Source organism: Carassius carassius, chromosome 7 (genome assembly GCF_963082965.1).
Source record: "Carassius carassius chromosome 7, fCarCar2.1, whole genome shotgun sequence".
Classification (NCBI taxonomy): domain Eukaryota; kingdom Metazoa; phylum Chordata; class Actinopteri; order Cypriniformes; family Cyprinidae; genus Carassius; species Carassius carassius.
In genome coordinates this window covers 15,336,794-15,358,446 of record NC_081761.1, presented here as the reverse complement: position 1 = coordinate 15,358,446, position 21,653 = coordinate 15,336,794, and the positions used below count along the sequence as shown (strand labels likewise).

The window sequence follows — 21,653 nt, the reverse complement described above, 5'->3', positions numbered from 1 at the left end:
GCTGATTCTCAGTGTGATGAATTTAGCTCTCATCTCACCTTCTTGAGGTGCTGCAAAAATCTAGGCCTCTTCTTCAGTGTTACTCCCAAGGACAAACATTTCTGGAGTTCTGTGCAAATGTGACTTCTAAAATTAGAACACCCATGTATCATTTTAACAGTTTTATTTCACTGCTATATGCTAGGTAGATAAATTGGCAATTATCTCGTTCATTTTATGTTTTATATATATATATATATATATATATATATATATATATATATATATATATAAGCATGTGTACTGTTTTTTTTTATATATATAATTGTAAACTATATTAATATTTTTTATTTTTTTTGTGAAATGTCTAGCTTGAAAAATGTCTACTTTCTTGACTCTTGGTTGGATGTGGTTATTATTATGATTGATTTGTTGTATTTTATTATTGGTGAAATCCATATTCTTTTAGTGTTCAGACACTTTTCAGTGCATCAATCTGATTACGTAATGTTAAACTATACACATTTATACAGAATTTATCTACTGAAATAATGTACAATGTTTGCAATCCAGCCTTTATTATATTGTGCAGTACTACATAGTGTTCAGCCCAAAACAGGGAAAATTGTTGATGTAATATTTACAAATTGTATTATTTAATAAATTGCTTGACATTAATATGTTTCCTATACAGTTAAAATGTTTGAAAATATGCCCTTTAAATAAATCTGGAAAAATACAAATACCTTCAAAGCCCAGGTAGATTTTATTATTAACAATAATTATCATAATTACCATAACTGTCTGATATTAGCCCTTCTTTAGTTAGTGCACTTTGCACTGAAGAAGGTTGCAGCAAAACAAGGACAGTATTATTCAGCTCTGCCTGTGCCACTTCTCACTGCATTGGCTAATTGCTAACATATGTGCCCCTCTCTCTCTCTCTCTCTCTCTCTCTCTCTCTCTCTCTCTCTCTCTCTCCCTCTCCCTCTCCCTCTCTCTCTCTCTCTCTCTCTCTCCCTCTCTCTCTTTCTCTCTTCCTTTCGGCAGCAGACCGCGGGAGTTCTGGCGCCTGGACTACTGGGAGGATGACCTGAGGAGACGCCGACGCTTCATCAGGAACCCGTTTGGGTCCACACACTCTGAGGCCACGCTCAAGGCTGCAGCAGAGCGTGGTGGGTAATGCATAGTCACATAATATCATGCGCTTACACTCTTTCACACACAAAAACACAGCCCGGTCTGTAGAGCTATAATGCTTTAACCTGTGATAACAGGTACACGGCTGTAAAAGTTAAAGTCACTGTAAAATCTTTATAGTGCAACAATACTCAGTAAAAAAAAAACACATTATGTTATATTTTCTCACTGCCCTGAAGCCTTTGTCTCTCTGATAATATTATGACAGTAATTTGCTGCTAATTTGTTTATTTACCACGTGCAGTTCCTCTCATTAGCTCGGATATTTAAGTACAGCTAATTGTTCTTAAATTGTCACTGTGTTCCTTCCTTCCCATGCATGTCAGCAGCTGGTATTAAAGGTTAGTGAAAGAGCTCATAGCAAAGTTCTTTGTGTTTGTATTCGATGTGTGTGCATCAGCGGTGGGGATGTTAGTTTAAAACTGTATTTTTCCATATTACAAATTACTCATGATTTAATGAAGTTATTTACTTTTCCAAATGAGTTTTATTGTTGGAGTTTATCTACACTACATGCTACTAACAGAAAATTAACTATTTTAAAGCTATATAAGGGCCAACGTTCTAAAATGTGTTAGATATATACAAATTATTAAATTCAGTTCGGTATTTTTCAATAATCCAAGAAGGATTTTGAAATGAATGAAGTTATATTTGGGTGACAGCATTAAACATATAACACATCGTTTTAGTGACTAAAAACAGCAATAAGCTGCAGCTTTTAACTAAATATTTTGAGGACTTTTATGTAGAGATTTTCACTTCATAGAAATTGTAGGTGCATTGGATTAAATTTTTTATATAAACTAGATGACAAAATATATACGTACGGGATTTGTATTTTTTCTATTTAAATTATGTAGACAAATATAATTGTGTAAATAAAGTCATTTTTATGTTCAAAATGAACATAAATAAAGCACATGAATTTAAAACATATTATGTAGTGTTTTTTCATGCTGCATTGCAAACATGTAGAAAGTAGCTTGGGATAAGTTATAGCTTGTCACTGAAAAATCTATACTGTTTAAAAAACATGAAAAATCTAGTTAAGTTAGTGACCCCTCAGTACTGTGTATATTCTTCTCAGTTCTGTTTTAGACTGTATCTACTAATGAATCTCAATGTTATTTAAGACACATTACAACTACTTAGGTGCACGGAAAAAACATAAAAAAAAAAAAAAGTTTTGCAATGTCAAAAAACTTAAGTTTCTAAATACTCTAGAATATAAGAGTATAAACGTAAGCCAGTTTCATCATGAAAAGATACATGCATATGTAGGTGTAATATTGTTGCAAACAGTTTCCTTTTGCATCTAATGCAGAGAAATTAATGCATGCATTTTTAATTATTCACATGTACTGTACAGAAATGAAAAAACGAGCCCCTTCAGTTGTTTCAATGACTTGATTTATATAAAATCAGCATAATTTACTACCTAATATTTTTTTCTCATTATGTTTTCTTTATTAATTATGTCATCACGTTTGAAAAATGCTTCATGTATTCCATAATGAACTGCACATATTGATAAAAGTATGATTTATCCATTCTAGGTTGGTTTTTACCATGTTCTTGCAAGTAAACATGTGGTTATTAAACTCATCAGGAGCTTGTGTTGCCTTTTCCAGCCTCATTTAATGTCTTTATGATTGCGTCTGTGTTCAACACATTCTCCTTACTTTTAGATGTACAGCAAGCTCATTTTAACCCATTCCACCTACTCTTTTTGATTTGTTATGTTTGAATTGAGCTCTGCTCTATCACTTCATGCAGCGCAGTAATGCATACAGCATGTGAGAGTTAAAATGTTTTGCAGACACCTTTGTTTCTGACGAGTTTTTACAGTACTCACACTGAGAGATAGCAGGCTTTACAATCAGTGCCATTCAGCACTTGGACTTGAGCAGCTTAACCTATTGCACCCCTTAGAAACGGGGCCATTTCTGAGAAAAAATGTCTCTAATATGTCACTGCTTAGTCCCCCTCAGAATGACACAGGTCCTCAAGACAAACGACCAATGTGACAGAAGTCAATAAGAATGTGATCTAAAAGCAATAAGTGCTCAGAATCCCAGCATCCTCAGAGACTGATGTGCCGCCCTAATGGTCATAATATGCAGCTGAATGGAGGGCCCTGAGGGGACCCAGTGATTTCTCTCCATTTGCTCCGTCCTCCACTTTTTCTTTTCTGTATTCTTGCATTTTTCTTTTGCTAACTTCGGACTTGGTTAAGTTCAAGTGCTCCTTAAGGAACACTTTGGCTCACCTTTGAAATGGAACCTAAAAGTTTGAGGCCCTTAAAACCCTTCATTTTACTCAAACGCTTCCCCAGTGACCATTCAGCGCAGGAAATAATCAATCCTTCCATCAAGTATTTATGTGCATATATTAATTGTCTTTAGCTTTATCTAAAAACCTATACAGGATAAACACACACACACAAACTATTATGTCTCAAGTGCATATTTGATCAATAATTTTGTTTTTTTAATTAAGTATATGATTCTTAACTCATAATAAGACGTAATCATGAAAAGTGAATGAACAACAGAAAGCAGCTAATTAATGCTCATGGTGACCCCCTCCTCCATAGAAAGCGGTGTCTTTACTGCTGACCCTAAATTTGTTGTGGAAGTGGAGTGAAAGTCTTGGCCAAGATCTCACATTTTTAAACAGAGCACAAGGGTCATATCTGGCTGTGATTATTCTCATGACATGTGGAAGAGAAAGTCATGATTGTGTGTGTGTGTGTGTGTGTGATACTTTGAATTTAGATAGTAGAAAAAATATATATACATATATAATTTACATTTTGATGAATGAGGCATATCATCCCTCCCCCTCCCCAAATAACAGTGATATGCATTTAAAATAAACTGCATTTGTTTTTGATGAATACAGACAGGCTTGTTTGCAAATTATTTTTTCATCACGCAAAATATATCATCATATCAAAACCTCTCCTTTTCGGCATGCACAATTGCGATCATTCATCGCCAGCCAGGAAACAGTGGCCCGATTTACACCCCTAAGGCGGATGGCTGGTAGTTTGGTAAGATATGTATTTATGGCTGGAAAGCGCCATCTTTTCTAGGGATTGATTTGTCTAGATGCGGGCTACGGTGTTGGGCAACACATTGCAGTGTAAATAACTGAAGACTAATGTCTCTGTTCCTGTGATCAATACACACCTCCTGACTTCACTCCTGGCTGCACTTGCGTTAAAAACAAATTTGTTAATTCTGACAATTTAATTGCTTTGCCTCCGTAGTCGCATATAAATGAGCATTTGAACTTGCACGGAAAAAGGAAACAGAGCTTAAAAGTGTAACGCAACTGCATGTATTTACATTAGCATTTGCTGAATGAGGGGAATGAATGAGCTATTTAAGTAAAGCTGATGAATGTAATCTTACAACATGGGTTTTTGACTCATTTAGGTCACTGGTACAGTTGTTCCTCACTACAGGTTTTATAAAAAAAAATTATTTTTTGTCTACTAGGTATATGATGTTTGATTGAATGGCATTATTTAAGTGGATTTGCAGAGTACATGAATACACAAATAATTTTAAAGCCTAAAGTAAATCTTTAAAAAACACTTGTCTTGCTGGACTTCTATATCTTATTTATGTTATTCTAATTTACATGTTGTTGTTTTTTCTTATACTGTCTGACATATTCATGCTAATATTTGTTCTTCATATCTGTTCAAGTTTTCCTGTTTATGTTTCTCGTCAGAGTGAGTTGTTTAAAATGTGGCTTTACAACGCGCAGTTTTCTTGCAATTTAAGCTGTGATTTGAAATAATATATATTAGAGATTTGTCATTTATTGCAGTTTGGCATGTATTATATTACAAAACATTGGGAAGAAGTGACTCATCAGTTAGCTTCAGACACAGTAAATAAATAGGAAAACATATTATGGTTGACTTCACAAAAGTAATTCCATATTTTTTGTCACATCCTAGTGTCCACTCAGTCTGGCATGAGCACACAGGCATGTGGTATGTATTAGGAAGCTGGTAGTAATTTCACTGCTGCTAACTACAAATTCTCTGGGGAGAGTTAATTACAGGAAGACCGTTCTAAATATCAGTGCACCAGCATACTTTCCATGACAAGAGATTTCTTTGCTCTGCTTTCCTAATGGTTTAGGGCTCTATTTATAGAGTAGTCTCAGGGTTTTGCTTCAAGTGCAAATTCAAACCCCCTCAGGTGATGTATCTGGAGAGAGAGGGCAGAGGTCACATGGCTCCGGACCGGACTCTGTGTAGCTCAACTACAGACCGAAGTAGTCTGATGAGAGACTGCCCCGTCACCTCTCTCTGTTTACATAGATGAAAGATTGCCTTTGTTTCTACTGTAGACCCATTTTTGCCCCTCACCACTTGGGAATGCAGTGCTCTGTAAATGTTTACAGATTACCATTTTTCTTAAATAATCTATGCGGAACCTCAAGGCATGTACAGTTGAAATCAGACAGGGCCACTTCTGATTTTTGTCAGGGGTAAGCTTGGCATATGGAGCCGAATATATGTTTGTCTGTTTCAGTTTAATTGCAATTCAAAAGGTTTTAATGTTAACAAGTAGTTCTGTTATTAGATATTAGTATAAATATTAGTTTTTAGACTGTAAATCAATAAAAGAAAGTTCCATAAACAAGCACGTCTTTTGTAGATTAACTAATTGAATTAGAACGTCTATTATGGACACATGCACACTTTGGTCAGTTGATTATGTATGTTTTATTATTTCTGATTATCATGAAAACAACATGCCAAATGTAATTTTTGAAAGAAAAAGAACAGTGTAGTTGTGGGAAAAACTCAGCAATGTCTTTTCACAAAATTCGACACATTCCAATACTTAATTTACTAAACTAAACCAACAAACAATTATATTTGCCATCGTTATGTAAATGAGCTGTTTAAATATTCAAACTATCAAAATAATGGCAATGAAAATTTTATAGACGGATATGCTACTTTATATTTAGCTAGTATGGTTTTGATGTGTTGTTTTCATGTAAACTCAAGGACATTTGGGACACAAATTATATTTAAGTAGCATTTATTCATTGTTTAGAATTTTTTTTTATATCAATTAACATGCGTCTATAATAGGCTATAATACCAACCAGCGCATTCATTAATTTATTTATTTTTTATTTTTTATTTTAAGTCAACTTACCCGAGTAGAAGTGAACTGACAGTCGTTTAAAGTTTTTGCGCGGTTACGCTTGGCTTGAACGAACTTGATGTGTTTTGTTTTGTGCAGCTCCAGAGGAGGACGTGCTGAAAGGCAAACAGTCCATCAGGGGTTCAGTTCTGGGGAAGCAGAACTCGGAGAGCGAGCTGCTCTTGGAGGACGATGACACTCTCTCATCCTTGGAGGAGAAAGATTTGGAGAACCTCACAGGTACAGAACAGCAGCCTAGCGACGCGCCACGACAAACTAGAACGCTCTCATCATCAACGAAATACGCTGCATTTGCATGTTGTACAAAGCTCCACTTAAAATAAACGCCGCTCTCTACAGTGGACGCGCGCGCTGGCAGCTCCGCTGATGATGGCAGCGTTCTAGTTTGTTGCGTCGCGCTCTGGCGGTTTAGATGGCGTGTCACCCCCTTCTTCTCGGACGTTAATGAGAGGATCACACCATTGTCTGAGGTAGTCCTCTCTCATTAGCGGCCTGTGATCGGGTTAGATTTGAGCGAGGACTGAACAGCGCTCCAAGGCCCACATTCATGACGGGAGTCAGCAGTGAGCTACTCCTTGCTTTTAAAAAACTAATAATTCAATTATTTTCGCCTTACATATTAAGTTTATGTAAGTAAATTATTATATGAAACGTAGGCCTAATGCTTAAATTTCTTCCTTTCATTTCATTAGCTCATTAATATTCGAATCTAACGGCCAAAAGCAGAAAATTGTTAATTTTGTAGAACCTCTTGAGTTTCTTCCGAAAAACCACGTTCATACTTAGATTTCATATTTTTCGGTAATGAAGTAAAAATAAAAATGTCTAAAATGGGATTGTTTTAAGCTTTTAACAGTGTATATTTTAAAGCAGGGCTTTAAATGCACAAGGGGGATACTTCATTAAGCACAGTTGTTTATATTAATGTTTATATTCATATTCTTCCTTATTGAAAGTCTACAGGTTAATAATCTGTTCAAACCGATTTTTTTTTTTCTTTTAACACTTTTATTATTTTTCATGAATGCGTTTTTAAGTTCTTGATCTCATTTGGGCAGGCAGTCTGTTCTACAGTAAAATGCAATCTCTCAAAATAACTGCAAATTATTGTGAAGATTCGCGTCGTTGCAGATCATCCATTTAGCAAGCTGTTTGATTCAAGTTTAATTGAAACATGTTCCGGTTTAGCGGGGGGAAATATGTTATTTCTCAGCCGTGCTACATGCTGATGAACTTATCTGATCATGCCATGCGTTTGTGAATTGAAGGGTGCTTGGGGAAATCAAACATGGGCTTGTGGTCGTACTGACTGCTACGGCAGTTTGCAGGCGCATATCCGATGCTTTGCGCATGTAGAGAGACAGAAATTCCCCAGAGCGACCCTTCAGCATTGTCATGCTGGCATAAATTAAGATTGATGACAGATTAAACCCAAAGCCTGCGATCAGTGCGCTCTGATTGACAGCGGATTTCAGCGCTTTTTGACATCGCGGCTATACCGTTTCTATGACAGATGAAGCGCTTAAATATGCTATTGTGTTGAGATAATCCTATTTATGGATTAGTTTAACGAATTTGCTTTTTAAAAATGCGATATATTTTAATTACATACTTCTTGAATTAAGTAATATGTAATGCTTTATTTGTTTACATTCAACAAATCTTTAGGTCCTTAAAGTAATAAATACAAAGCTGTAATATTATGACAGGCAATGGAGCATTACACAATTAACACTTGTAAGGTTTTTTATTGGTAAATTAAATTAAATAATAAAATTAAAATAAATTGCATGCAATTAAATATAGATCAAGCCTAAATAAATACATATAGTGTTTGTTTTATTGAGTGATCATACTTATTATCCTAAATGAATGTAGCTTTACTTTAGAGGCTTTCCCCCCAAGCTTCTTAAAACTAAAGATGTTCTATTAGGAAGTCAATATGTGCCCTTGTTGAGTTTATGTGTTTAAGTAAACACTCTGTACTCCTTTGAAATGGTTTCTATTCCAAGTGCAGTAGAGGATGGGGGAGGCGTGCGCACACACACACACACACACACACACACACACACACTTACTAACCGCTGTGCTCTTCTGTGATCCGTAGGGCCTGTTAACCTGAGCACCAGCGCACAGCTGGTTGCGCCCGCTGTGGTGGTAAAAGGCACACTGTCTATCACGGCCCTGGAGTTATACTTTGAGGTGGATGAAGAAGACCCGAGTTTTAAGAACATTGATCCCAAGGTAAGAGGGTTTCTCATCCAAAATGACTCCAATTGTCCCTAAGCTGTGCACACTAAAAATTAAGTGACTAGCCGTAGTATAACCAAGGTCCTTTAATGTGCTTTCACAATACTGGTATGTTTATATATATATAATATAACTACCTTTGCACATACGGTTTGTGAGTAATGACTTTTTGTGGTCGTTACTGCATGGCCATATCATAAGACAAAGACAGAAAAGGCTTTGCTCTCTTTCATCATAGCATGTTGCATGTGTTTCAAATGTTCAGAACATATGTGGGTCAAGGCTATTAAAGTGTGACTTGTCATTATCACTGGCGTGTAGCTGAGGTGTGCCACCAAAACTCCTGACTATTAATGCAAATGGTTGAAGAAGATGACTTAATTTGTTACATTCTTCTGAATTCTTCATTGACTAGAAGTGTTGTTTTGCCTTTGGAAGAACAAAGTATAAACTTTCAGTATTAACTATGAAATTCTTTTTATGTGCTTGAAATATCTTGCTTTCAATACAGTTATTTTCCTAAAAGCTTGATTAATAATATTTAGCAGTTTTTAATGAAGTAAAAAAAAAGTAAAATGATTTTTTTTGCCATAATAAAATAGCTACATCAGTATTAGTAGATTATTTATTTATTTATTTGTTTTTTGCAAAGCATTGTCTAAGTATTCCCTTCAATACACTTTTTAATTCTAGTAGGCTGCTTTCATCTTTGCAATAGTTAATCAAATAAAAATGTTATATTTTTCTTTCTTTTTTTTCTTTTTTTTATGGGGGTTTCCAGAGTAAATTAACAGAATTCTGTACTCCAGAGCATTAGCTTATTATTATTCAGTCAAAAAAGTAAAAATGCAAAATGTCGTTATTTGAACATTGTATATTTTATGTTAATATGATTTGGTTTTAATCTGTGAAATTAAGTAGACTACTGTTGGTGTATGTGAGAGATCGTCTGTACATTTTTTTTTTTTTTTTTTTTTTTTTTTTTACATTTCATTTAGAAGTGTAAATGGCCTTGGTTGTTACACTAAAAGTGCGCTGTATTATCGTTATTATTTAAAAAAACTTTATTTTGTTGCTAGTCTATTTAATAAATATTTGTATAGCTAATTTACAGCAACAGGCCTCGCGTTTTCTACGTTTCGTTTTCTAAGAGTTTAACTGAATGAGCAGGCCACAAATACACACTATCCTAATATTACTTTTAGCTATGCTTTTTTTTTTAACTATCGAAAACAAATCCCAAAACTATATGCTTAATTATTTATGCATCTATCTTACGTATTGTAGTCCCATTAATGCCAGGATATTTTTAATTGAGTAAGGACGAATGCCAAGTTTAAATTTCATCGTGTCATGGTTTTATTACACGTTTAATTTTTGATCACATCATGAAAAAAAGAAAAAGAAAAAAAAAGAACTTGGCACGCTACATTTTGTAATTTGCAGTTAAAGATCTTGTGCATATATTTAAATAAAATTTTCACTTTGTGAAAACAGTTCAAACAAACAACAAAATCATTACACTTAGTTTGAAATGTACCTTCATTTCTCTCTCTTGCAATGTCCCGTTTGAGCCTTGGCAAAAGCAAATGCTTCGGGTTTTTTTTTTTTTTTTTTAGTTTTATTTTAAGTTTTATTTTAATCTTTTATTTTCTTGGTTTCATTACTCGGAGAGCACCGCGATCACATTCTCTCCACTTTCAGTGTTGTGATCTCGAACGTCCGTTAATATTCACCAACATAAAATGTCCTCCTTTTGCATCTTACAGTTTATCCAAACTTTTAGCGTTGGTAAGGATTTCTCTGGCCAGTCTCCAGGTCTGTTTGGCCGCTGTCTCCAGGGCTGAGTGTGGTTTACCCTGAAACAGGTCTAGATTGGGTAAGAAGTAATGTGGGCACCGGCGGCACTGCAGACAGGAGATGAGCTGCAGCAGGATACCGTTCAGACGGTCGCCGAGGCACGACTCGTCCCAGTCAGTCTCCCGCGGGTGTTTCTCACACTCGTACAGCAGCAGGGTCTTCATGTGGTAGTTATTGAGCGGCTGTCCTGGCAGCTCGAGGTGTCGATCGCGGAGAGTCTTTAGAATAGAGAGGCATTTCTTCCTGCAGCCCGACATCAGAAGCCTGTTTTCGGCCTCGCCGAACTGCAAGACCCAGGCGTCGCTTTCCGCCGAGCTCTGTTTTCCCGTTAACGAATAGCACTCTTTGGAGAGTAGGTTAAAACCCTCCGCTTTCACCTCCGCCACCCGGTTCGGCCCGGGCCACGGGATGTGAGGCATGGGCCACTGAGCAGCACTTCTAGGCCAGATGCCCGTGCACTTGAAGGCCGGGGTGATTTGCACCACGTATCTCTCCCGAATGCGTAGTTTCACTTCGCTCGTGTCCGCCACCATCTTAACCACGTCCCGGTAGCTGCATTTATCCACGGCCTGGGCCACTAGCGTCTGGAAGCGGGAGCGGATCTTTCGCGCCGACAGATAACCGGAGGCGGTGATGAACTCCACCCACAAGGACATGCTCCTCTTACGGCCGTCGCTGAGTTTGAGCACCGCGCAGCCCGGCAGAGAGCCGTCATCCACGAAGTTGAAGACCCCCATCTGGTTCAGGTAAAGCACGACCTCAAACTCGTTGGGTGCGATGACCTCCATGCCCTCATAGCGCGCGTCTATCTCGCTCAGGGAGCTGATGAAACGGGGCTCCTGGACCTCCACCTCCTTCAGCACGTCCGACACCACCTTACACACCTCTCTTATGGTCTTGGCGATGGCCGCTTTGCGCGCCTGGCATCTTTCGTTGTAGTATTTATTGAGCTGGTAAACCAGCTTTGCTTGCGTTGCAATCATATTGGGGCACAGATCCGGACCGTAGACCGGAGTTTCGCAGTACGCCGATGGATCCAATGCTTACCGGTGAAGCCAGAGGCACAACTCCCAGCAAAGTGAAAAAAAAAATGAAGCGATGAAGTTTGCGCCCACAGCGGATAGACGTCAAGTTTGGACCAGGAAACGGATGGATGCAACGCAGTGCGACTTTTCCAACTCGACTTGAAAGGTTTAAAGGGTTTAAGTTATTCTCCGAGCCAGTATCAGCTGCAGGATAAATCTCCGCGCGTCATGTCATCTCTCTCTTACTTCTGTTTGCGCGTGAAAACTGCGCCAGTGTGCAGTTGTCCAGACTCAGCCGTGAGTGTTGGAATTGTTTAGTTTATGAATGGTCCTCTAGCTGGAGTGGAAAGGGGACGGGCATATCGTTCTGGCCAATCAGCGGACTAGCTGTCAGTGCAGTTGGCCAATCGCAGCCTCGGTGCGCTGGAGAGACGCTCTCCTCCTGAACATCCAGCGCTCGAGCCATGGCGCTTTCAGGTTAGGCTATACAGACGGCATTAAGAGCGCATATTTCAGCTATAAGCTTTTACTTTCTTTAGCCTACATTACAACAGTTTGACATGTTGGGAGTTTGTTATTTCGCTGTGCGCACATTTGGTCGTAAAGTAGGAAACGGTGAAAATACTACTGAAAATAATACTGCATTTTGAATGCTTATTTGTTAGGTGCGATTTTACATATATTTTTGACTGCACATAATTAAGCTTCGGTCTTTAAGAACTGGCTGCTCATTTTTATTAAACGATATTTAGTTTTTGCCACTGTAAGTATAGCCCTATTGACCGCGCACTGCTAGTGTTGCATTTGTCCTATGCTCAAAAATCTGGATACTGCTTCAGATCGATCAAATAAGTGTGTGTGTGTGTGTGTGTGTCCTCTCATGGTCGCATGCTAGTGGAGTTGTAGCTTCTGTAATATTGTGATAATGCCTAAAACATACTGATGCAGATTAGTTGAAAGGTTTTCTAATTCTCTAGCCGGTTTATAATTGCAACACACTCAAGGGTCTTATAAAGGACAACGCTTATAGAGTTTTATTTGAAAATGATCGTATCGTCCATAGTCACAAAAATCAAGAGCATAATGAAACGTTTTACAGACTAATGTGTCATTCGGATTATTCAGTAATATTGTAATTAGATGACAGTTATGTGCAACCTGCACGTGTGTTCAGAATATATTCAGGATTTAACTTCTGCATGCACTTAATGTAGCCTAAGGAAAATAATAGAATGTTAAAAAAAAAAAAACAGAAAGGAAAAAAAATAAAAAGCGGAAAAAATAAAGTTGGGCTGTCATTTGTTTTCCCTCCTAGTTAAAGCTGGATTCCTACTTTTTCTTTCATATTTCTCAGAGGAACACGTATTTATTTACTTCGTTCGTTTTTTTGTTTTAATGCACTTGTGCTCTCGCATATATTGCTCGATTCTTTATTTGCTTGACTTTAAATAATTTAACGCATTTGCTTTCCGTTCGCTCTTTGCATTCATTGCTTTCATTAAAACAACTTTCTTAAATTGTTAAAAATGTTGTTTCCATTTTGTTCCATCGTTGCTCTGTCCTCACATGAGTTATGCGAATCTGAGCAGCATCCCCTCGGCAGCGCAGCGTGTTAAAATGAATAATTTTGTGAGGAGAGATTGTTTGGCGTGGTAATTGAAGTCTCTTATCAAGCCAGACTTCACGTTGTATGAGTTCAGCTCTCATCACAGTTGTCTTAACGACAGGCTCAGGACAAAGTCTGCAAATATAGCGCTGCGTGGTGTAGGATGCGTTGCGCTAAATGAGGCCATTCAGAGTATTGATCCGTCGCGAGTGAGTGTGTTTTTACAGTGAGAAAAACGAATGTCAAGGGTTTGTGTTGTTAAGCCCATCTGAGAGCCCGCAGGGTGTTTTATTTTTCGCTTGAGTAAAACACCGTTTGCTAGAGGCACGCTGAGCGAATTCTCTCCCGGTAAAGAAATTTCACGGTCTTTTATTTAATACACAAACATTATTTCGCTCCTAAACCAAGTGTAATATACAGATATGTGATTGGAATACATTTTACGTAATGTTTCGTTTTCATTTAAGTAAAAAAAAAAAGAAAAAAAAGACGTTTACATTGGAATAAAAGAACGTCCAACAGGTATTTGTATGGGTTTCTTCAGCCATGTTATGGTTTCATTTTTTCGTATATGACTTTTCTTCTGTAATGGTTAAGAAATGAGAATAGTTAAATAAGTTTAATGTAGAATGCTACGCTAAATGAATCATGTTTTGGTATAATGTTGTAGATTATTACCCGCCTGAAACTCTTTCAAGAAATTGTGAATATATGCTACTACATTTCAGCACTGAATATTCATATAGTAAAATAATGAATCTAAGTTAATACACTTTTACCCATTCTTTTTCAGTATTTGGCAGATCACTGTGCTAACTGATCTGAATGACACTCCTGAACCGTTCACAGAAATGATTACACCAGTAAAACATTGCAGAATTTAGTTAGGAAAATAATAAATATTTTTTATTATAAGTGATAAGATTAAAAAAAAAAAATGTTTGCAATATTTTGGTGCATCTAACCCTGTCCACAATCATTTACAAAAGTTAGTTGTTACAAGCTTTAATTTACAAGATTATAAGCATTAAGCAAATTAATCATTTAATCCGTTAATTACTGTTATTATTGGATTTACCAACATTTTTATCATGTCTTTTAAAGAAGTGTTTAGGCAAGTTAAAAGTATACAGTTCATTTCAAAGGTAGACAGTCTTTTATTTTGTCGAAAGGAAAGAAGCAATTGCTATATTAAAGTTCATTGTTCTGTGTTTGGCATGTGGAAGCAGTGAATTTATTTCCATATTCTGCAAAAATAGACCTGTTAGGAGTATGTATGTATTTATTTTTGCTTGTTTTGAGGGTAACATATTTGCTATTATGCAGAGCCAAGAAACAGTTGTTTGCTCAACTGTAAAAAAAAACAAAAAAAAAAAAACACCAGGAAAAAAAGTATAATCTCTCAAGGATTAGTGACTACAATGAACAATTTCAAATCTCAAAACAACTGACAAATTGAGCATATGTTGAAATTAATGCATATGCATTAATGGAAATACACAGTATCTTGAAAGTAAAGTGACATCTGCCTTATTTAACTTTTCCGTTTTTATTTTACTAGAAGTTCTAGCATTTTCAACATGACATATTTACTTACAGTAAAATGATCCAATCACAAATTGAAAATTTGATGAAGCCTTATTATTTTTCCTTAATATATAATTAGACGTCTTAATTCTTAATTAAACAAATTATAGTTTATTAAATCACTAACCAAATCTTAACATAGTTCCAGACTGATCCATTTTATGAGTTTATTTTTATTTATTTATTTTTTACTTTCTTTACTTCTTTTGAATTGTTTTAAAGGTAAAAGGCAGGCTCTGAATCACTGACATCTCACAAAGTGCTAGAATTTCTTTGATTCTTTTAACATTAATGTGCCAAAGAGTGTTCTTGAACCTAATGATACACTTAGCAGAACTGAATAGAAACGTTTAAATAAGCTCCAACAAATGCTTTTGGTCTCTTTTCTCCCCCTTTATCTCTTTTTTTTTGAAAACATTCCGTATTATCTGGAGACCAAAAGAGCTTTGGTCTTGGTGAGCAGACTGAACGAGAAGATGAGAGAGGCACGGTAGTGTGGAGCCACTCCTCTTTGATCTGATGACTCCACTCTGATCCTCTCTACAACACTGGACAGTGTCTGATAAGACTCTCTCTCTCTCGTTCTCATTCCTTGTGTCTTTACATCTTGAAGAGTCTAACCTGATTTCCAGGTCATCTGACCTAGTTAAAAAAAAAAGAGCCAGATAGTGTTGGTTGATCAAAGAAAAAAGAAAAAACAGTGATCCGGGAAACTTCAGGGACAAGCTCTTTCTCTCAAAGCACATATTTTAGTGCATATTTAAACAGGAAAAAATATTAAAAATGTGGAGGTGGCAGATACTGTCTACATAAGAAGAAACGGTTCATTTCCATTTTCCAGCTTTACTCTGTTGCTTTCTGTGAGAAATTCATGGTTTTGTACCCTATTTTTAAAAAAAATGTATTTATTTATTGATTAGTAGTTTTAAGTTCTTGTTTACATGTCTGATATATCTCTAGATAAATTATCAAATCCTTGTTGAATAAAAACACAACTATAATGTCCCCCATGCTCCTTTAGGAGAAGAGAAGAAAAAAGGAAAAAAAGTACAGCAGTTTTTCTTCTGTCTCAGCTGAAGTTAGCATGTTTTGCTCTTTCATGTCAATGATAAGAGGGGGAGAATGTCAGTGTCAGATGCTTTTAGCCTGTAGTCTTTTTCTACCCCACAATGGAAACGTGAGAGGCAGCAGGCAAAAAAGGCACACCGTCTTACCCACGTTTCACACACACACACACACACACACACACACACACACACACACACACACACACACACACACACAGACGGCCCCAGCTGCATTTGCCCCTAGGAGACGGCCCCAAACAAGTCAACCAGTGGTACTAATTGCTTGGCAGGCCTTTCCGCATCTGCCAGGGAGATCTGGTGAGGTCATGGAGCAGATGGGTGTCTGTCTCTGTGTCCCTCACATTCACAGTTTTTGGATTTTCCTGATCATTCACTTTACTATGTTGTACTCATGATTCTCTGCTGTTATTTGTCTTATATATTGTTGTGCAGTACGGGACACCCTCAAAGCTAAATTTACACCATTATTTTTTCACAATTATTTGGAAAAAGTTTATATATAGTTCTACAGTGAAACAGAATAGGCATTATTCAATGATAACTGTTTACTGTGCAACTTTATTATCACAAAACCCCATTTAGGTACATCTTGGAGATGGCAGTTATTTTGCATTTATAATTCATAATTATAATTCAGTTTTGTGTAAACGTCTTAATGATCAAATAATAAGTCAAAAGGAGAGATTGGGGCTCTAGTTATATCTGGGTCATTAATCAAGCTAGAAACAGGATGTCAAATGACGTGTATGGCAATATATTTAAAACAGTAGTGTTATATTATATTATATATATATATATTGCCAGGATAATTTGGGAAACTTGTGAGATCTAGAGCAGTTCATATATCACATTGACAGCAGTTGGTTTGGTATTTTGTTTTGTAGTACAAAGTAATATGGAAAGCTTGCAATACACCTTATTTGATTAACAGTAAATTCCTTATTTTATATTTTTTACTCCTTGACTTTTATAAACATCTTACCAGTTTCATCCACTGATTTTCCATCCAGACAGTGTCTTCTAAAGGACAAGCACCGTTCACACCTAATTGGGTAGGAGGAGAGGAGGGAAGGTGGGAGGGATGTTACGCAGGGAAAGTATTGTTACGCTTGTCCTACAAACATCCTGGAGTGGCTCGACGCTCTGCACACACTCACACTTGGTCTCACACCCTCTTCATTCGGTTGCTACAGACGACCTTCAACTGCTGCTGATCAGTGTCAGGTTGTCCAAAGATTTTATTGATTTTTCAGTTAAGCATAAGTAGTTTGTGCAGAGGTAAATGGCCAACTACAGCAGCTCTGTCACTATCAATGAGCTGGAGGAGAGCAGCCGTGACTGTTGCTCATATCAGCATTTACACACTGTGTTCTGCACGAGTCGATAAATTGATGAGTCGTACAGTGTGTTGAATGATGAAGGGATTACTCTCTCTATACCTTATACCCTTCTACAGAGGGGGGATCAAAAGTCTTGAGACCTCTTTGAAAATCTGGAATTCACTATCCAACTTAAACTTGGAAATAAAGACTAAAAAACTGAAAGCAAAGCTGTTATGACATTAAAGGGGTCTTAAGAACTGCCTTTTTAATTATTTTTTTTCTGTTCTCTAAGGCCCAATTATAATTTTTACATCATAAAACATCATAATTTAGAAGTAATAGAATATTTTCTGTCCTGTTTGAACCCCCCTCATCAGAACGCTCTGTTTGAATAGGCGTGGCGCATTTCCGCGGTGAAATGAAGTGGAAAAAAGGTGCGAGTTCTTATTGACGTGATCTGTATCTTCATTAAAAATCAAGTAAATCCTATTTTTCCTAAAGAAAGGGTCAGAAGGAAGGCAATGCAAATACTGTGTTTTTCCACAACTTGGCACTACACAGCCTCTTATTGTCTTCGGAGCATCTTTATCATTTGATTTCTGGGTAGACCTGTGTTTGCACCTCTCTCGTTCCCTCGTTATTTTCATTACATGCACGAATTGGTGGGCGGTGCTAAACAGGCAGCAATGTAGAAGCAGGTGTTGATCATCTTCTGCGGAAGTGGTGTTTAGCCACACTATTACATAAAAAAGTCATAAAGTGGCACATTCCACAAACTGTAGTTTTGGCATATTAGGTTCAATATAAGCTGTTATTAGACTAAAGGTCTCTGCACACTGAGACTTAAATTTTCATAGTTTTTTTGTATTCGAAATCCTGATACGAAAATTGTATCACACACAGAAACCTTGCACACTGAGTCAAATGCATATTCATTAATCTGTTGCGGAAAAAATGGCAAAACAGCACTTAATGGAGTGTTCAAGCAGTGAAGATGATTTTGTTGTCCTCTCACTTCTTAAAAAACGAAAATTAAATTAAATATTGGGTCCATCCAATCCTGCGCTATAGAGAGGATGAAGAGTTCCCCCCCAGGAGCAGTGGGATTATCCCGGGCGATTCAAAGTTTATTTCTGGATGTCAGTGGCTCAGTTTGATGCTTTGCTACACTGTAAAAAGTTTAACTATTATTTACTCAATTTTATTGGTAAAACATTTTTACACTCAAAAAAATTGAGTAAATTTTAAAGCTGTGAAATCAATGAAATATACTGTATGAATTGAGTAAATGCAAGTAAAAAAATTAAGTAAATCTGAGTAACTGCATCTGGTACATTAACAAATAAAATTGAGTAGAAATAATTGAACATTTAAACATTTAAAAACAATATTTATGAGTAATGTTAACTGTTTTTATTAATGAGTAATATTAACTTTTTATTTTCTCTAAACCTTTGTAAAATAGTACTCCACACAACCACCAGTATACATGACATTGGCTTTTATTGTCAATAAGTACAGCAATACAGCACATTTTACACTGTATACAATATTGCCTACATTTAAACTCATTTAACAAACATTTTATAAGTAAAAATTAAATATTTAATAATTCAGGTAGCCTAATTCAAGTGTAATCAAATCAACCCAATATCCACCGGATCAGCGCTGGTCCTCGTGCCGGAGACGGACTCACCTCTGCGGGTGAACTTTGAACTTCATACCGCCGTCCTGCGTTTCACTCACAGCCGATAGATACTGCGAGTGACTGACATAACCTGCCAATAAACAAACAGTGACAGTTCTGAGGACATTTTATCATCCAAATGATAATAATTATATTTATTATCATTAGGAATGAAGTCATGTGTTTATGCAAAGCGTTTCAATCATGCAAAAAGACAGGCGCGACTCTCGTTTAGGTGTCGAATTACGCCTCTGTATGTGGTTTTGCATTAAATATGATTTAAAGCACAGTAAAGATTTTATAGATAGATGAATTTCACAGAGGAAATGCACCAAATCTGCGACGCTGAGAAGAGAGCTGTTGTCTGGAGACTGGAGAGTTCAAACTGCCTGCGCTCACTGACTCAACCAACCGTTGAGTTGTCGTCACGTCAGAGGGTGGGGGAGGGGTGCATTGTTTTAATTGAGTAAACTTACTCAAATTTTAAGAGTGTGTTAAATATATTAATAATATTGATTTGAATTAAGTAATATTTTTGTTTCTTGAAACAGATCAGTTTAATTCAACATTCTCAAATATTTTGATAGAAATTTCACAAATATATTAAGTATATTATAAAGAAATAATTGGTTAGTCAAATACTAAATAATTTTATTGAAAACAACTTAAATATATGTAAATTTTAGATAAAATGAACTGTTGGATTTTTACTCAATTATTTTGGTATGTTTAACTCAAACAATCAAGTACACGATATTCAGAGATTTTATTAAGTTAATAAAGTTAGAAAATTTCTGTAATATTTACTAAGCCACAGAATTATTTTTTACAGTGATAGCGATAGTAGAGCTATATTAAAAAAAAGACCCCCAATTTCTGTGAACTCAGTGTGCAAGGATCTATATACAGTGCATTGTGCTGTGAGATGAAGTGGATGAATTTGACAATCGCCATTCTGGATTTTGTCGCAAATTTATGGAACCCATGTAAACTTTTGTGAAACTCATGTCAACCAGTATATTGTTTAAATTTATTCCACTTATATAATTTGTAATGGGGAAAAAATATTTATATTTGGAAAAAATTAAGATGAAGTTTTAGGACAATCTCTAGAAAATATTAAAGATTCTGCATTACTTGAGATTATACCATTATGAAATCTACTGGCCTTATTCTCTTCTCTCCCACTTCAATTGTTTTTCTTTGCCATTTAAAAAAAAAACTGAAATCATATTCGAATGTGTTTCTAATTTGTGTCCACATTAAGTATACTGTCAACAACTTCATGTTCTCATTATACCTTACACGCAATAGTTAATGGAAGATGTAATGAGTTGGAAAATGGCATGCATCAAATATAAAACTTGCTCAAAAAGAGAAAAAAAAATGCCAAAGAATAAATGAGTAAATAAAATAAGTCAGATAAGTTAGGTACACAATTAGAAAGATATGTCAGATTATTTCTTAGAGCCCTCCAAGTCTTTGAAATATTTAGAAAATTTTGTTGTATTTCTTCAGTGCCCAAAAATAAAATTGTACAAGCACTAACCCTAACTAACTGTGGCACTGATACCTCCGAGCTTCACTGAGGTTACTCCTGAGATGAAGTCATCCGGTATGAAGCAGGTCACTGATCCTGTCTACTGAAGGCTGAGAGCAGGGAAGAAACAGATTTGTTACAAAAGCACCTCAAAGTCAAGGAGAGCTGCCCTCATGCTTCCAACTTGCATCCTTCATTGAATTTATTGTCTGTTTCTATTGTGGCCTTCTTTCCCCAGTGGCGTTTTTATGATCTGAGATGGACATCATTCTAAAGAGTTGTTTCAGAGAGATGTATTGTGCTACTCTAGAGGTACTAGTGAAGGTCAGGATCAGTTTTACATTGATGTAAAGACTGTGTCCTGCAGAAGATGTTTTGGTGTGTGTTTGTGTTTGGGACTGTTTCATTTGAAGTTAAGATATATTAACAGCCTCTGTGACATGCATGTTGTCGATTTCCACAGAAAACTATTTTAATATTTCTTCCTCATTTGAAAAAAACAAACAAACTCAATATTCCCACAATATTTGGGAAGACATGCACTTGAAATGAAAGCCATTATTTGGTTGCTTATTTTTACATATCTTAAAGAATGTGTGTTTTATGCAGACTTAGTATGAGAACAAGTGGGTAAACATGGAACCTCTGAGGTATAGAGGGGAAAAATTACTCGTCTTTGACCCGTGAGCAATTTTTTTTTTGTCTTTTAGAACTTTATGAATCCCTGTACCGTGAATTTGTCTTAAAGGAGCTATGTGGAGGTTTTTACTTAAAAAAAATCTTTAAGATAGAGTTTTCATTTGTACATGTATGAGCCAACCATGATGTAAAAAAAAGAATGACACCTCGACTGTCCACCACGGTTGCCTCTATCAGCCTGGAGGCTCAATTGTGTGTGGAGGAGTCGGGCCCGAATTGGCGAAAAATGTGACTTCATGGGCGTTCTCGACTACTTGGGCTTACAACCGTACGGCACGCCAGCCATTATAGTAAGCAGCGGCAATAGTGTTTTCAAATGGACTCTGCGGATGGAAAGAAGCGACCAGCCTCCAGCACAATTCAGACACCCACGGACACTCCTCGTAAGTAAAAAAAAAAAAAAAAGAGCGTGCGCACTGAGAACGAGCATGACACTGGCTGCAGTTCCTCTAACGGCCACTGGTGTCAGTAACGGTTAGAAATTTCAGAACCTACGCAATGCTCCTTTAAGTGTATGTTAAAGTCATTCATAATATTACAAAAGGTTTCAATTTGAAACAATTGCTCTTCTTTTGGACTTTCTATTCTTCAAAGAATCCT

The 21,653-nt window shown here is 36.5% G+C and overlaps 2 protein-coding genes across 4 annotated transcripts in view; one reads left to right on the top strand and one right to left on the bottom strand.

Annotated features, from left to right (window-relative positions):
* Positions 1-21,653, top strand: part of lrba (LPS-responsive vesicle trafficking, beach and anchor containing) — a 307,888-nt gene that overhangs the window by 208,995 nt on the left and 77,240 nt on the right. For 2 of the 3 annotated variants that reach the window (XM_059554012.1, XM_059554010.1), the window contains exons 37-39: positions 1,030-1,154; positions 6,468-6,608; positions 8,497-8,633. In XM_059554012.1, coding sequence (XP_059409995.1) covers positions 1,030-1,154; positions 6,468-6,608; positions 8,497-8,633 — 403 coding nt within the window. The remainder of the gene's footprint in view (positions 1-1,029; positions 1,155-6,467; positions 6,609-8,496; positions 8,634-21,653) is intronic. The other variant, XM_059554011.1, reaches the window with a different exon arrangement.
* Positions 10,239-11,835, bottom strand: mab21l2 (mab-21-like 2). Its single transcript, XM_059554009.1, has one exon. It carries the CDS (start codon positions 11,480-11,482, stop codon positions 10,403-10,405), a length of 1,080 nt encoding a protein of 359 aa, XP_059409992.1. The 5' UTR covers positions 11,483-11,835; the 3' UTR covers positions 10,239-10,402.

What these genes read in the sequence shown, in the direction of transcription:
- mab21l2 (XM_059554009.1), bottom strand. Translation starts at nt 11,482, where the DNA reads ATGATTGCAACGCAAGCAAAGCTGGTTTACCAGCTCAATAAATACTAC.